Genomic DNA, 17486 nt, shown 5'->3' on the forward strand with positions numbered 1-17486 from the left:
TGGCATTAACCGATTTACCTACTCGGCTGGTAAAAAAAATGACTTGAGGTGTAATTTATTTTTCGAGGTGCTGGTGTATAGCAGAAAAATCTCACATCACGTACAGTAGCATTCACATCACGTGTACAGACTCAGACCCGAAGCTGGGAGCTTCTATAGGTCTTGGAGAGATGTACCTCAGATGCTTGACGTTTTTGATGGAATATTGCGGCTCTTTTTGTTTACCTCTGCTGCCCTTGTTCCTTTTTCATCATAGCTGATGATTAATTCTGTCTGGCAGAACAAGAACTTGAGAGAAAGATGAAAGTCTCAACAAAGCGTATAAGGGGGAAAACAAACCTAGCATCCAACACATGCTTTAGCTAGGAGAATCTGTCTGACATTCTTTAAACACATGCAAGTGATGACGTGATAAATCTAAATAGATTTTCAATCTGAATTAAACGGTATGCTTTGTAAAATCAAGGAACAGAATAATGCTTTTTTGCAGTGTGGTAAAGTTGTAAAATTCAGACAATCATTTTGCAAAAACTGTGTGTACAGTAATGCACTTGCACTACAATTCAAAGGTTTGGGGTCAGTAAGTTTTTTTAAGTTAAGTTTACTTTGCAAAGATACATTAAGTTGAGGAATACAACTGTTTTGTAACATTATAAATGTCTTAACTGTCACTTTTGCTAAAATAATCCAGAGAAATACTGAGCAGCACAACTGTTTTCTACATTGATAATATTAATAATAAACATCTCTTGAGCAGCAAATCATCAAATTAGAATGATTTCTGAATGATCATGTGACACTGACGACTGGAGTAATGATGCTGAAAATTCAGTTTTGCCAACACAGGAATACATTACATTTTAAAATATATTAAAATCTTTTTAAATCTTAATAATATCTTAAAAATATGACTGTTTTACTGTGTTTCTGATCAAGTAAATGCAGCCTTGGTGAGCATAAGAGACTTCTTTCAAAAGCATTAAAAATCTTACCAATCCCAAACTTTTGAACTTGTTTGTACACAGTTTCTCTGCTGCAGTATTGCTTTCTAAAAGTTACAGGGTTTAATGGATTTGCATAGCATAACAGGAGTTGAGCAGCAAGTTTGCATTAAAATCGATGAACGTGTGATCAGGTCATAAGCCTCATGGCTGTGCTCCTACTCCTACACTCTGTGTTTTTCATGGTGCATTTCCATGGACTTCCATTGTAAGTGCATTGCTGTAACTGTAAACAAATTTTCATCTTATTTGTGCAAATTCAAGGACGAGTTATCTGTGGTAATCAAAGCAGGCCACAGATGCCGTCTATAGAGCTTCCTTTCAATTGAACCTGAAGTTTGATTTAGTATTAAAAGCCACAGACATTCCTTCAGTTTATCCTTTCGGTTAAAGGGACAAATTAATTATTGAAACATTTCAAGTATTTAAAGTTTAATCATTAAAAGGTTTCCATGAATTTCATTATTATTGATTTTTGCATTACTTTCAGTAACTTCAAATTGAACATTGGACCTTTCCATATGTTTGTTATGTCTGCAGGAGAAAGCTGACCTGGGCGAGCTGAACTTCTCACTGTGTTACCTGCCAACAGCTGGCCGACTGACCGTCACCATCATTAAGGCCACCAATCTGAAAGCTATGGACCTCACTGGCTTCTCAGGTGCCTGGGCCGCTCGTTGTCCCCAGCCATTCCTCTAATTCCCTCATAATTAACAGCGATACCTCATTAGTGCCTCAGACATTGCTAACATTGAGACGTGATGAAACCGCTGCTCATTAATAACCTTGATGTAACACGTCCAGCATGTGAATAATGAAATAACATTAAAGGTCATAAAAGCATCAGTTCTGAAGTTGTGAATATCAAATAGCACCTCTAAAAAGTTGAATGTCAAAAATACGCCTCATAAAGGCATCAACATTGCAGTCGTAAGGACAAGAGACATCTGTAATTAGTGTTGGCTAATTTAATTATCACAGCAAGGCTTGTAATGTAATAAAGATTTCTCTCATAGGACATGACGGTGAATTATAAAAAAGTAACATTCGGTACAGGCATCATTACGCCAGTGCTAATGTTTCGTTATTGCTATGAGTCCACTTGTGTAAATACTTAAATTTCTCTAGTGTAATAGATACTAACGTTCCTAAGATTGTTTATAAAAGAAATTAATACAATGATGCATTAAATTGATCCAAAGTGAGAGTATAGCCATTTATAATTTTAATTATATTTGAAATGAATGCTGTTTTTTGTACTTTCTATTAATCAAGGAATCCTGATTTTTTTTTTTTATTATCACAGCAATAAGGCTTAAAGTAATGTAATAAAGTTTCTCTCATAGGACATGACGGTGAATTATAAAAAAGTAACATTCGGTACAGGCATCAATACGCCAATGCTAATGTTTCGTTATTGCTAGCACAATAATTGATCGATGATAAAAAAAAAACTATGTTATATCGTTATTAGCATTACTTTTAATGTTGTCGAAACATTATGTGCTGCTGTTGCTATTTCTTTGACAAATTGTCTTTCTCCTTTACTCTTGTGTTCTTGCTCTCTCAGATCCATACGTAAAGGCATCTCTGGTTTGTGAAGGTCGAAGGCTGAAAAAAAGGAAGACGTCCATAAAGAAGAATACTCTCAATCCTACATATAATGAGGCTCTGGTCTTTGATATCCCCAATGAGAACATCGAGAATGTGTCGCTCATCATTGCTGTCATGGACTATGACTGGTAAGATCATGACTGCCTTTTTCATGCTGTGATGGGATCTGAGACTCATGCTGCAACATGTCAAGCTCCGTGCTGTGATATGAGGCTTGACAGGAAGTGCCCACTTGTAACTTTAGGCATGCTTACAGGCTGTGTCTCACTGAATTCATTGAATGGATGAAGCCTTTATAAGAGGTCAGAGGGAGAACTTTAAATTAGATCTCCACTTGTGTAAATACTTTAATTTCTCCAGTGTAACAGATACTAATGTTCCTAAGATTTTTTTTATAAAAGAAATTAATACAATGATGCATTAAATTGATTCAGAATGAGAGTAAAGCCATTTATAATTTTAATTCTATTTGAAATTAATGCTGTTTTCTGTACTTTCTATTAATCAAGAAATCCTGAAAAAAATGCATCATGGTTTCTACAAAAAATATTAAGCAGCACAACTGTTTTTTTAACATTTGTTAGTAAGTAAACATTTCTTAATAATTATAAATGTTTCATCATAATTCAGCATATTAGAATGATTTCTAAATGATCATGTGACACTGAAGGCTGGAGTAATGATGCTGAAAACATATTGAAATAGAACATGGTTATTTTATTGGTTATTAGTAATACTATTTGACAATATTATTGTTTTTACTATATTTTTGATCAAAGAAATGCAGCCTTGGTGAGCACAAAAGACTTCTTTTAAACAGTTTTTTAAAAACCATACTGACTTCAACATTTTGGAACAGTAGTGTGTGTGTGTGTGTGTATATATATATTCTGTATATATATATATATATATATATATATATATATATATATATATACTGTATATACTGTATATATATATATATATATATACTGTATATATATATATATATATATATATTTATATATAGTGATATAATGTATATTTGAGTGAACATGCAGCACTCTAACTCAAGTACTTGAAGTAATTGAACTCCACAAGTATGATTTGAGATGATCCTAAAAGTATTTTGAACTTCAACAAAAGCAATAACATCTGACCAGTCACATGATCAATGTCACAAAATGTACTTATTTGTTTAATGACCTAGAAACAGAATCTTAAAAATGTCTTATAATGTAATATTATTACATTGAATTATGTGTAATCTATTATAGCATATTAAATGTTTATATTATATTTAAAAAAATCCTTATTAAATATGTAACATTTTAATGTTTACAGATTTGATTAATTGCTTTTATAGTTTCATTTATTAAAGGTTCACTATGTAACTTTTGGCCCTCTAGAGATTAAAAATCAAAACTGTAAGCATTTTGCGGAAGAACATTTTTTTGGTTGTGCTTTTGTTCTGTGTGACTCTGTGGATGAATATGGTTATCCTACTGCTCATAGGCTTAAGAGATATAACCTGTTTAGATGGAAAGGATCTCAAGCTGACTAGCTGAAGACGTTACTGTAGCTATAAACATTAATAGACATGGTACTTCCTTGAAAATAAATTCAAGCACAACTACAACAACCATGATTAAATAACCTTTCACAACAGATAATGCTTTACAATGCACTCTATTAGAGAGCTACTTAATGCAATTATCTGATCAATAAAATACCTTACTCACCTGTTGAGCTATAAACATGGCATCACCGCGTCACCTTTACAACATTTCAAATCCCTCAGTTCTCGCCATCTCCAAAAAGCCAAGCCAATGTTGGTTACCCAGAGGTTCCTCGCTCATTGTGACAACTAACCTCTGCCACTCTCACACCATACTGTACATGCGGCAAAGTCGCCGGAGCAACTTTTCTCTATTTATGGATAAGAGTCACGAAGCACGCATGGGCGAGTGACTTTTGTACATAATTTCCCACGAAAATCATTCTGCCCAGTCTGAAATATAAACACTTATAACAGGCTTACCATAGTAAATCAGGGTAAGACAAAAACACGTTTTGGAACAAGGATTGATGATGTATTGACTCGTTTGTTAATTTTGAACAAAAAAAAAGTTACATAGTGTACCTTTAATTATTATTAATGAGATGAATTAAGTAACTTCATTAAAATGTTCAGTCTAGACCTGCACTGTGCATTTTACTACAGTACGCTGTTTGAGAAATTAGCAATGAAAACTGAATAAATTATCTTTTCAGGCATTTGGCTAATACTGATATGATAGTTTGTTGTTTAATTGGTGAATTAGAATTCCTGTTGCACAAATTTGTATGTGTCTGCGCTCCACTGAACATAGGGCCTTATGCCCCTGTGTGTCAGACTGTTCCTCGTGGACGTCTGCACTGTTTTGCATAAAGACAGACATCTCATGAATATACATGACGGCCTAATACTAATGACAGTAATATCTGGTGGTGAGACATTCTGTAACACAGCCATTGTTTCTTGCCGTGTGTGTGTGTGTGTGTGTGTCTGTGTCTGTGTGTTTTCTCTTCATGAAGCACTTCAGTATGATAGACCTTCAGAGTGGCATTTATGTCTAGCTTTTATATTATTCAGTTATTATGTTTTTCACTTTTCTAAAAGAACGTACACCTACTGCTAGGTGTGTATCATCTAATCCCACTTTTATGCCCATATTTTGTATGCTTTTGTGGAACAAAATATGCCTCGTGAAAATCAGGTGCATACAAATCGTGCATCAGGTTCTATTTTAAGAATCTCTTTCAGTGCTAAGGAAATCCACATCTGAGTTCCCCAAATGTGTTTGTCGATGCTCTCCGTGATTCCATCTCTCCCCAATGGCATGCGGCACACCACCAGCCCCTCCTAATGAAGCCGCTCATCTGTGAGCCACAGATAACGCCTGATGAATTGCTCTTAGCATTGCTGCATGCCATCTGTGCCAAACGCTCCATTCAGAAGCGTTATCTGTTGGATAATAGTCATTTCTTACATAGCCTATATATGATATGCTAAACATTCAATGCAAAAATCTTTTGCAATGTTTCTGTATTTAAATGAATGTTGTTCTTGGCATGCAGACGCTTCATAAAACGTTATTCATGATGTTATTCATTTGATTTCAGGATTTTTGCAACACTTTGACTTTGTTTTAAGTCTTCACAACTTGATTTAATGGCAGTAACTACTAATAATTTTAAGTAGTGCCTTTTAGAAAGTAGTTATCTACTCTACAAGCTATATTGAAGCTATTTAAGGGGTTGAATTCAAGTCAGTTGTTTAACTATCAGAGCTGTGTTTATCTGTCACAAAATGAAGATCTGAATTAGGGTGACTGCTTTAAATTAGACCAATACATTTATACAAAAAAACTAAATGATTAATATAACTAACATGTGTAAACATGGTGCACAGCAGCATTTAACTCAATATTTTAGAAAATAGATTCAGGAGCTCTAGTGAATTGTTTAAACCTGTTTGTTTGAAACATCTGAACAAATCATTTTACTAAAGAAATTAATACTTTTGTTCAGCGAAAAGTGACAGTGAAGACATTTATAAGGTTACAAACGTTTATTTTAACATTTTAGTTTTATTTCACATAAATGCTGTTCTTATGAACTTTCTATTCATCAAAAAATCCTTAAAAATAATGTTTCACCATTTCAACAAAAAATATTAAGTAGTACAGCAACACTTATAATAACAAGAAATGCTGATTAAGCACCAAATCATCATATTAGAATAATTTCTGAAGGATCATATGATTCTGAAGACTGGAGTAATGATGCTGAAAATACAGCTTTGACATCAGATACATTTTTTTTATTATTATTACAATATTACAGCATATATTGCAGCCTAGGTGAAAAACTTTTTTTTTTTTTTGAGTAAATGAGTAAATTTAAGTAAATTTAAAAATAAAAACAGTTGCAGGGACTCTTGTGAAATTACTAAGTATAAATCATCACTACTGCAATAGGTTAGTTGTTGTTTGATGTTCATCAAAGTAGGTCTTCATAAAGTTATGTCATATTGTCTCTATACAAATCCAGCCCTATCACGACAGATTTTTTTTTCTTGAATGTATATTTAACAATAGCTTTGAAGTAAACATTATGCATTATTATAATTAATTTTGTCTCATTTGTCTCTGATCAATTGTAAATGCAAGAGGAACGATTTATTTAAGTTCCACTTATTAAATCCATTTGTTATTCCACCTTCACTCAAGAAGCTTCTCATACTCACTTTTCGAGTAATTAAGTGATTATGACAGCTCTCTCTCTTCTCATCTTCTCTCTCTCATTTTCTTTATATTTGGTAATCAGTAGACCTATCATAAACGAATACCCATCTGTCCTCTGTGACAAATTTTCACTCGACTCATTCATTCCGTTCCCTGTGCTCCCGCCTCATTTTGTTTATCTCTGTAATTCAGTAATTGGAATGTACCTCTGTCTCTCTCCCCTTCTGTTCTCTGTTTATCTGTGTAATTATGTGATCTCTCTGACTGTGTCTTCGTAATTAAAGGACTGCATGTGGAAACGCTCTGTGTGTGTGTGTGTGTGTGTGTGTGTGTGTGTGTGTGTGTGTGTGTCTTAATGTGCAGGTTGCTATATGACACGAAGGTCCTGTCTGTATCTTTCTAATTATATGATGTCGATTAGGACTGATTTTATATCTTATTACTTTGTGCTTTCTCGCTCCTTATGTTCTCCTGTGTCTCTTTTCCATCTTTCTCTCTCTCTCTCTCTCTCTCGTCCATTTGTTGTAATGGATGCACTGTGCTGTGGTTCTCCTTCATTTCTTAGCCTAACTGCATTAATTCAATCCCTCCCTCCCACTCTCTCTCTCTCTCTCTCTCTCTCTCTCTCTCTCTCTCTCTCTCTCTCTCTCTCTCTCTCTCTCTCTTCGTCTCTCAGTATCGGTCATAATGAGGTAATTGGGATGTGCCGTGTGGGCAGTGATGCTGATGGGCCGGGAAGGGAGCACTGGACAGCCATGCTGGCGAATCCCCGCAAGCCTATTGAACACTGGCACCAGCTGGTGGAGGTAGACAGCGTGACCGCATGGAGAGTGTGTGTGTGTTGTGAGCATGTGAAAATAGGCAGTGCCCTCTATGCATGTCCTTCATTTTTGCACCTGATACCCATTTGTCCTTATGAGTGAACACCATTCGAGCAGGTTCACGTCTTAAAAGTAGCAGTACTTAGGTTTTATTTGCATGCATGTAAATAGTGCTTGCACTTTGCGGTCAAATGCACCTTTTGGTTAAAATGCCCATTTGGCTGAGATGTTAATGTAAACACATTCAGTTATGTTTTTAGTGAATGTAAACAGATGGAACAAAGGTGTGCATTAGACCTTACAGTGTAAATACAGTCTAATAGAGCTGCTGCTGCTGCCTATTATGTTGACAGTATTAATCAGAAAACATTGGCATGAAAAAGAGCGGACTACTCACTCACTGACTGTAAATAATGTAAATAATGACTTAAAGTAATGCTTATTTTATTGAAAAATGCATAAATGCTTCATTCCTTTGTTTATTATTTAATGAGTTAATGTAGTACTTCTGTTTCTTGAAGTTTGAATACTGTTGTGATATTGAAATTGTGCTGTCAAATTTCACTAGATAAGACTTAAAGAAAATCTAGAAAGAAAGAAGTCAAATAAATAAATAACCTTTCCGGGAACCCTTTCCTTGAAGCCTGTATATATTATGCATTATAATAATGGTATTCATAATACATGTTAATGCATTCCTAATGCCCTATAATAGACCTTATAATCTTAATCAGTGTAATACTTATCTTTCTCCTGGTTATATAAAATAAGATTTATTTGTAAGTGCTAATGTATTGCATATTAAATCCCAACAGCAGGATCAGGACCCCTGAAGCGGTTTATTTTGCGACTGATTGCACATAATTTTTCCCGTTGCATGGAGACTTGCCAAATAAATAAATAAATGGACATGAAATACTGATTTGAGTTTAAATTCAATTTTGTTTGTGAGAAGGAAACAGAAAGATATAAAAATGTAATGGTCAATCGTACAGTTCAGTGGTGTTAAATGCATTAATACCTATATTAATACCATTTGTTATGTTTGATATTCATTAAAATCTTAAGTTTAATTTGGTCAGTATAGAATTTATGATGAATTATAACTGTGGTTACACTCTTAATGAAAAAAGAGACAGTGAATTGTGAATTACATTTGTAATGCATTATATGTACCAAATCACCTTCTGAATAATCATGTATGTTCATTGATTTTTACCCTCCCAGGAGAAATCCATAAACGCATATGTGTCAAAGAGTGCCACAGCCTCCCCTAAGCCACACATAGTGGTGGACAGCCCTCACTCTGAGTAGAGATGTGAGTATACACACATCAACATAAACACACACACACACACACACACACACACACACACACACACACACACACACACACACCGTAAATAGAATGGTACTTCCTCACATATGGGATCTGTGTGGGTGAATGCATCATAGGGTTGCACTAGAGTACTTCAGATTTTAGTCATGAACTAATAACACAGACTGAAAACATCAATGGCTAAGTTCACACAGCAACAGGATACGTTTGATATACATTTTAGAGTGCCAAAAATGGTTATGTTCACACAGTTTTCTCATTCACAACTGCATTCTGTAACCAAATTGGCTGCTTGAAGTTTCAGGAATCAAATGTGAATTTTGAGATCGAGTGTGGTTAGTATGTGCAATGTAAATGGAACCGCACTGATCAACTAGTTATGTGAGGTTCTGGTAACAAAGATAATGAGCTTCACATGAGCTTGATTTGTTATAGTCTCAGCCTCAGATTTAAAGCCTATGGACAGTTGGCTGAACGTCTGATGCATATGGCACACAACATGGGAAACACTTCAGGAGTTTGGAAGTCGTCATTAGATTGGTTGAAATATACAGGATTTCCGGAAGACGTGCATGGAAACTGTGGTGATGGCTGCCAAACCCCCTCAAGGAACAAGAAAGCCATTGTGTTTACAACTGTGAATAAGCGCTTATCAGGATAAACTAAATGCTGGTTTGGCAATAGTATGTGAAGTTCATGGTATAGAGTCTTTAAAATATGTCCAAGTGTTTTACACTCTGGTCTGTTATTGTAGGGAAATCAAATTTCATATTTCCACTCCCCTAAATATGACGCGAAACGAAACGAACTGTGATTGGTTGCTTTACATGTCAGTCAGACGTCCTCTTGGGCCAATGAAAGCTGCCATGCAGTCCAGGACTTGGTCTAGCTATGCAAGACTAGTTTTATGACCCAAATTCTGCTGTCTAAAAATAAATAAATTAAAACAGCATTTGAAGCCACCATTGGTTAATTAAGATTTGACACATTAACTTGCTCCTCAATTAGATTCTTTTATTATTTTTTACTCATGTCAATTGTGACAAGACTTTCTGGTATTTAAGAAGGCAATATCTTTGATATTTATTTTTTTATTTGTTCATACTGACAGAATGCACTTCTAAGCTATTTAACAGTCACACCTGGTAGTAAATGCAGTTGTCAATCCAAAACACTGTGTGAATGCAGCCATCTGTTCACTGGAGTAGTTTGTGTTCATGTAACTTGCTGTTTGTGTTTCTATGGTTAACAGTGTTTTTTCTCTTTGTTTCTTTTTCTCATCCTCAGGTCAGCATTATCTTTTTAGCAACAGAAATACATTCTTTCTTTTCACCTGTGAATAATTTTTCATCAAGAAAGAACCAGAGAAGAGAGACTGTGCTTGCATTAGTGCTGTTCATCTAAATCAACCCTGCAGACCCAACACAATTTATAGAAAAACACCTAGACTAGATCGGACTCACACACACAGGTACATCCACATCCACAACACCACAAACAGACATACACATGGAATCAAAACAAATTAAATATACTTTATATACTTTATTGTCCTTGATAGGGAAATTTGTAATGGCCAGCATTTCGCCAAAACCTGATAGCCTACATTAAAAAATGACACAAAATATACACATCATACACATAAAAATAAATAAACTTAACTAATTCATGTTCAGCAGTCTAATTGATACCGGTACAAAAGAGTTTTTGAACCTGTTCTGTTTATAACGGAGAGTTCTGTACCTTCTTCCAGATGGTAAGAGAGTTCATAAGAGCGGTAGAGTACATGAGATGGGTCGCTTAAAATCCTTTTTGCCTCATTTAATGTGCATTGTTCATACAGAGTCTGAATACTATGATAGTCTTTCAGTCTTTCAATCATTTTCAATGAAGTTCGAACAATATATAATATCTTTGATTTTGATTTTACAGAAAGATCACTGTACCAAGTGGACAGACCATATCTAATCACACTTTCTAGAACAGACTGATAAAAAAGGAACATAATTTTCCTATCAACTCCATAAAACCACAATCTTCGTAAAAAGTACAATCTCTGGTGATGTCTTTCACACACCCAATTAACACGCTTGTCCCACGTAAGAGATTTGTCTATATGTACTCCTAAGTACTTGTATGATTGCACCTGTGTGATTTCTTGATTATGGACGACTATGGGCATATGATCTCCAATGCCCTTGGGATCAAAAATGATTTCCTCCGTTTTCTTAGTATTCACTATTAGAAAATTTGCATCACACCAGTCTACAAATGAATTAATCTCAGAATAAAAAATAGAAGAGGAGTCTTGTTTTTTCAGCAGACTTAAAATTACTGTATCATCTGAGTACTTCAGAATGTAGTTCTGTGAGTGCCGACTTGAGCACTCGTAAAAAGAGCTGGTGAGCTGACGCAGTTCTGAGGAACGCCAGTGCTACAGTGTTTTACTTACGATAAACTATTTACTTAGACTCTCTGAGTTCTATTTGCTAAAAAGGAGTGATACTACTGTATAATTGGATGATTTACATTTAACCGCTTTAATTTTTTAATTAAGACATGTGGTTGAACAGTATTAAAAGCTGAACTAAAATCAATAAAAATCACTCGTGCGTTAGCATCGGAATCCTCAAGGTGGTTTAAAACCAAAACAACTGGCATGGATGGTTTTGCTTCAGGAATGATGTTAAAGTAAATATTCATGATTTATTCAGGGGAAATATGACAAACATTCCCACTTTAAATAGATAATCTTTATTTAGTTATTTAAAAAAAAGTGAGCCTACAAAAAAAAGAGATTTTAATTACTTAAAAAAATGATAATCAGGAGAGAGACCTGATAGATTATGGACCACGAATGTTTCTGTGTATGTGTGAGCGCATGTGCGTATGTGAGTTTGTACGGGTGTCTGTGTGTAGCTTTAGAAAATCTCTAGAAAGTGCTTTCAGTCGGACAAGTAGCTGCAAGTTCTCGGAGTGGTCTTCTCTGCCAATGCAGAATCCTTGCAACTGTTTCCTGTTTCTCTGGAGAGGAGGACTACTTTATGACCGTTCCCATTTGGAGATGGAGAAATAAGGACGGATCCGTTGGCCAAATCATGTCGTGCAGTATCGAAATATGTCCCTCTGCCTTTTACATTTGTATCACCTTCTGCTTGGAGCTCATTGAGATAAGCAGTGTTTCCTTATTCCTTTGTTTAGAGTCCAGCCATTCTTCTTGTTCTACCAGATACGGAAGGAAATGGTTTGAGAATATGTTTCCCTGACCTGGACACACTGGCAGACTGAATCCCCTTGAGAACTTTTACAAAGGGAGCTATCATTGATTTCAACTATTGCCAGAGGACCCTAACTGAGACGGACCTTGGATTTGTGTGCACTTCCTGGAAACATATCCTAGGGGGAAAAGATCTGGCCATAGTATTTTATTTTTGTACCATGCCAGGATATTTTTTTGGGGATCTCTTAGACATTTTTAATTTCAAAAGAGGAAGTGTGTGCTCTCCATCATCCTTCTGCCAAGAGGACCGCTTCGGAAAGACGCACGCATTGATCCTCTTTTTCCTCCCATGTATGCTATGTGTTTGTGGGAGTGCGTTTTTTGTGTCGTTATGCGTTGGCTTGTCGGTTTGTGTGTGCGCGTGTATGCCCGTGTGTCGGTATATGTCACCGTAACCCTGTGTACGTCTCCAATTCCCTCAACCCGTCCTTTGTCCTGCACAGAGAAAATCTCGTTTTGAACAATCAAGTGTCTCCTGTCCTGTGTCTTAGAGGAGCTATTTCTTGTGTAGGACCTGTTGCACTTGGTAGGGACAGGGTCTGTTTCTCAGACGCGCGTTTCGGTCGTTCTCAGTAGAATGTGGTAGTGACCTGTCTCCGTTGTGTTCCTAACCAGCTCGTCACTGAAACGTGTCCCTAGCCTGATCTGTGTTCTCGTGTTGGATGTGCTTTTCTTTTTTTGTAAATGTGCTCTGTGTGTACGAGGGGACAAATCTGGTGGCCACAGCTGTCGAGGAATAAAATGTTGGAAGTTTTTCATTGTCTTTAAAAGAAAAAGGGAAAAAAAACAACTGGTTCTCTTCATATCTTTTGGCTAATGTGACTATCTTTTCTGTCTGAGCATTCCTTGCAAACAGAGACAAAGAGGGGGACATGTCTTTTATCGTTTAAGTGCCACGAGATAATTTCACATTACGGACTGACTTCAGATGCAATTTTTTTTTTCTTTCTTGTATTTGTTCAATCAGGTCGCTGCTTCTCTGGTCAGAAACATAGTGACCAAGACGCTCAATTCACACACCCTTGATATCCAGGGTCACTGCCGCTATTAAAAGGATAATTCACCCAAGAATGAAAATCCTGTCGTTGTTTACTTGCCCTCATGTCATTCCAAACCTGCATGACTTTCTTCTGTGGGACAAAAGTCAAAAAGTTAATGTTGTTTTTGGACCCTATTGGCTTGCTTCAAAATATCTTTTTGCAGATGAAACAAAGTCATGCAGACATGACAGTGAATAACTGATAACAGAATTTAACATTTTAGGTGTACTATCCCTTTAATATCACAGTACAACCACTGCCAATGCTACCGCACACATCCCTCAGTTGAGGAATACTGCATTACCAATCACTAATATTCATGTTATTGAAATGTACATCCGTATAATGAATTATTTCCCATCGAAACCCCCTGAGCTCATATTTTCTCTGTTTCTATTATTAATCACATGCCAGGCCTCAGGACGCACACACACACGCTCTCGCCGGTGTGCACTCAGTCCTTAGTCCGTTATCGTATATCAGCTCTTGTTGTTTTCTAAGAGGCCATTGATTCCGTCATACACGTGGATGTGGTATCGACCCGCAGTCTTCAGCCCTATCCAGCTCCTGTCTCCAGGCCCATCTCTTCTGCTGCCTTAGATCTTACACTGTGGAGGCACAACCCCTGTGGAGTGACCTCTGACCCCTTCATCAGCTTCCACACAGTGCAAACTTTGATGATGGCCTCATCTTCAGTTCAGCCCAGCCCATATTTTTCTCTCTATCTCTGTACGTCTCCCCTCTTTCCTCTGTCTCTCTATGTCAGTGCAATTCTGAATGATCCTGAGGAAAAATGTTTGCATGCTTATATTAACATGGATGATGTCAACTTGATGCAATGATAATTTAATAAGTGATGCTCAACACAAAAATCTGACGATGAGCTTGATACTAACACTACTAATGACAAACATGTTGACCTAGCAACCTTCGATATCATCAAAACACTGATGATTAATGTTGTTAATATTGTATATCCTCTTTGAAATGGTATTACAGTTTCTGGGTATATTTTTCTTTGTTTGTTTGTTTGTTTGTTTGCTTTTTTAGTTTTCTTTAAAAAGGTTTACTTTTTTATATGTTCAGATTACGCTGAGACTTAGAGCAAGATAAAAAAAAAATGAAATGCAGTCAGGGCGAGAGAACATTTCAGATGAAAAAAAAAAAAAAAAAAAAAAAAAAAAAAAAAAATCCCAACAAAATCCCCCAAAAAACAGTTAGGAGGATGATTATGTGAATGATAAGGTGATGATTCTAAGGCTGGAGCGATGATGGCTGAAATAAAACATATGTATGAAAAATCATTGCGATGTGTTTGCGTGATGCAGCTGTCTGTGTTCATGTAATGGGTTTTGAATCACCCTGCCTTTTCTGTCTACCTCTTTCTTTGTTTCTCAACCCTTTCCCCCTCCTGCTGTGCATTAACTTGTGTGTAATTATTTAGTTACCATCATACATTTTTATTGTGGGCCCACGTTATATAAACGCAGTGTGGAGCATTGCGTCCATGTATGCTTCTGTTTTTCTGCATTTCCATAGGCACGTAAACACACTCACAATCAAACGTGTCATATACATAGATCAAACCTGGCCCGAATTCCCTCCTCAGCCTCGTTCTTCACATCAGGTCTTATCCTTGTGGCTTTTCCGGTCACAAAACTCCCTGCCGTTAATTGCACCCATGTGGTGTGATTCTTAGATGGTTTGTTACTGCCTGATTCATCGACCTCCATCTTGACTAGTCTAATGCACTGTTCATCCGAGCCTCACTGTACGCAGAAGAGCCAGAGTCAGCACTCTCTGACACACACAGATACAGGACGAGAGAGGAAGGTGCAGGGAATTAGCAGTGTGCTACGGAGAAAAGCAACAAGAGACCGATAAACACAGCCATAATGTGTCTTAAGACCTAATTTCTCAAATTCGACCAATCTAATTCATTTATATGCAACTGACAAAAAAAAGTTATGACCAATCTTTAAAAAATGAGATGACTAACTTGTATTACAAGCCGCAGTTTATGTAACTGGCCCCAAGGACAAACAAGAGCGATAAAAGATTGAGAATAGCAAGGTTGAGAATATTAGGGGAATGGAATTAAATGAATTTATTACTTTATTCAGCTTCAATATAAGTTAGATTCAATCAGTGACATGTGGACTAGGGTTACAGTGATGCACTTACAATAAAAGGAAATGGGGTCAAATATTAAATGTGAAAATTCTCAGTTTCTTAAAGGGATAGTTCACCCAAAAATGAAAATTCTGTCAGTAATTACTCACCCTCATGTTGTTCCAACCCCGTAAGACCTTCGTTCATCTTCGGAACACAAATGAAGATATTTTTGATTAAATCTGAGCGCTGTCTCACTCCTCCATAGACTTCTAAGGGACTGAAACTTGCTGGCCCAGAAAAGTTATTAAAGAGATTGTTAATATAGTCCAAGTGACTACAGTGGCTCAATCTTAAGTATATCAAGCGACGAGAATACTTTTTGCGCGCTAAAAACAAACAAAAATAGCGACTTTATTCCACTATTAATTTCCTTCTCTCTGGGCCTCGAGTGAGTTAACGTAGTGTTTTTGCAAATGAATAGTGGAATAAAGTCGTTATTTTTGTTTGTTTTTAGCGCGCAAAAAGTATTCTCGTCGCTTGATAAACTTAAGATTAAGCCACTGTAGTCACTTGGACTATATTAACGATCTCTTTAATAACTTTTCTGGGCCAGCAAGTTTCAGTCCCTTAGAAGTCTATGGAGGAGTGAGACAGCGCTCAGATTTAATCAAAAATATCTTCATTTATGTTCCGAAGATGAACGAAGGTCTTACGGGGTTGGAACAACATGAGGGTGAGTAATTACTGACAGAATTTTCATTTTTGGGTGAACTAACCCTTTAAGTACAGCAATGATAATTTTAGTGTAAAATGTACTTGGTTACACAGTAAAGTTATTTGTAATTTTACATCTTTGTTACCATGATGATGCATCATGTAAAGGTGTGGGCACATTTACCACTGTTCAGTGAATATTCATTAGCGAAATCGACTCGATACTAATTGACACAATCTGGAATTTTGTGTGAGAGCGAAGTTTCCCCGCACAGATTTTGCTGCATTGACCAACAGAAAGCTGCTTGGTTTGAAAGCGACTTTTGTGTGACTTCTTACATCGCTACACTATTTATATTTTCTGCCTGCAAAAATGCTAATGTCACAACCCTTTAAAGGTGCTGTATGGAAGCCACAGAATAAAAAATAAAAATGGTAATTGGGCCATTCCACCGAATGGGTGGCATTTGCTTGTTGTAACTCTTAAAAATTAAACTTCATTTTTTGATTTTTTTCGACACTGAATCTAATACTCAAATATTTACCTATTCAAAATGTGTATTGGTCAATCTCAGGCAACTTTATTTAATTTTTTACAAGGTTTCTAAGCAGAAGATGGATGCATGTTTTCAGTCCTGTTAGCGAAACTCATGTGACATTTAAAAAACATGTTTAAAAGCATGTCAATTATTCCTTTGTTTTCCCCACAAGAAAGTGTTTATTTTAAAGATATTGTTGGTTATATGTTCAAATAACTGATATTTGTGACAAAAAAATCACTATATATTAAGGCAAAGTGTATTTTAATAAAAAACACAAAGCCATTTTTTCATTTTAAAGAAGACCGAAGCCTCAAGTTTATATATTTTTTTATAATTTAATTTATTAAACAATTGTATAAATGATGGACCAAACAAAACTGATAAAAACAGTGGTTTAACTTTATTTTTTTAGAAAATAAATAAATAATAGTAACAGGAATGAACACTTGGTAACAGGAATGAACTATTTCATAACAGGAATGAGGAACAGGTAACAGGAATGAGTGTTCATATGTGTGTGCACGAGAGAGAGTGTACATGACTGTGTGTGCATAAGATTTCTATGTTGAAGTGATGTACTATATGCTAGTAGTACTTCACAGCAAAGGAGGTGGAAAGAGAAATAATATTTACAGTATTAAATCAACAAAACAGAGGACTCTATTCACTCCTGTTACTTTAACTCACTCCTGTTATTTTTCATATAAGTAACAGGACTGAAAGTAACAGGATTGAGTTTTTAAGCAAAAAGT

The 17486-nt window shown here is 36.0% G+C and overlaps 1 protein-coding gene across 3 annotated transcripts in view; it reads left to right on the forward strand.

Annotated features, from left to right (window-relative positions):
* syt3 (synaptotagmin III) overlaps window positions 1-13089 on the forward strand; it is a 36873-nt gene extending 23784 nt beyond the window's left edge. For all 3 annotated transcript variants that reach the window (XM_081383663.1, XM_081383664.1, XM_081383665.1), the window contains exons 9-13: window positions 1542-1662; window positions 2572-2743; window positions 7560-7689; window positions 8932-9022; window positions 10331-13089. In XM_081383663.1, coding sequence (XP_081239789.1) covers window positions 1542-1662; window positions 2572-2743; window positions 7560-7689; window positions 8932-9018 — 510 coding nt within the window. In that variant the 3' untranslated portion in view covers window positions 9019-9022; window positions 10331-13089. The remainder of the gene's footprint in view (window positions 1-1541; window positions 1663-2571; window positions 2744-7559; window positions 7690-8931; window positions 9023-10330) is intronic.
* The last annotated feature ends 4397 nt before the right edge of the window (window positions 13090-17486 follow it).

This window comes from Scardinius erythrophthalmus (assembly GCF_964197995.2).
Source record: "Scardinius erythrophthalmus genome assembly, chromosome: 1".
Lineage (NCBI taxonomy): Eukaryota > Metazoa > Chordata > Actinopteri > Cypriniformes > Leuciscidae > Scardinius > Scardinius erythrophthalmus.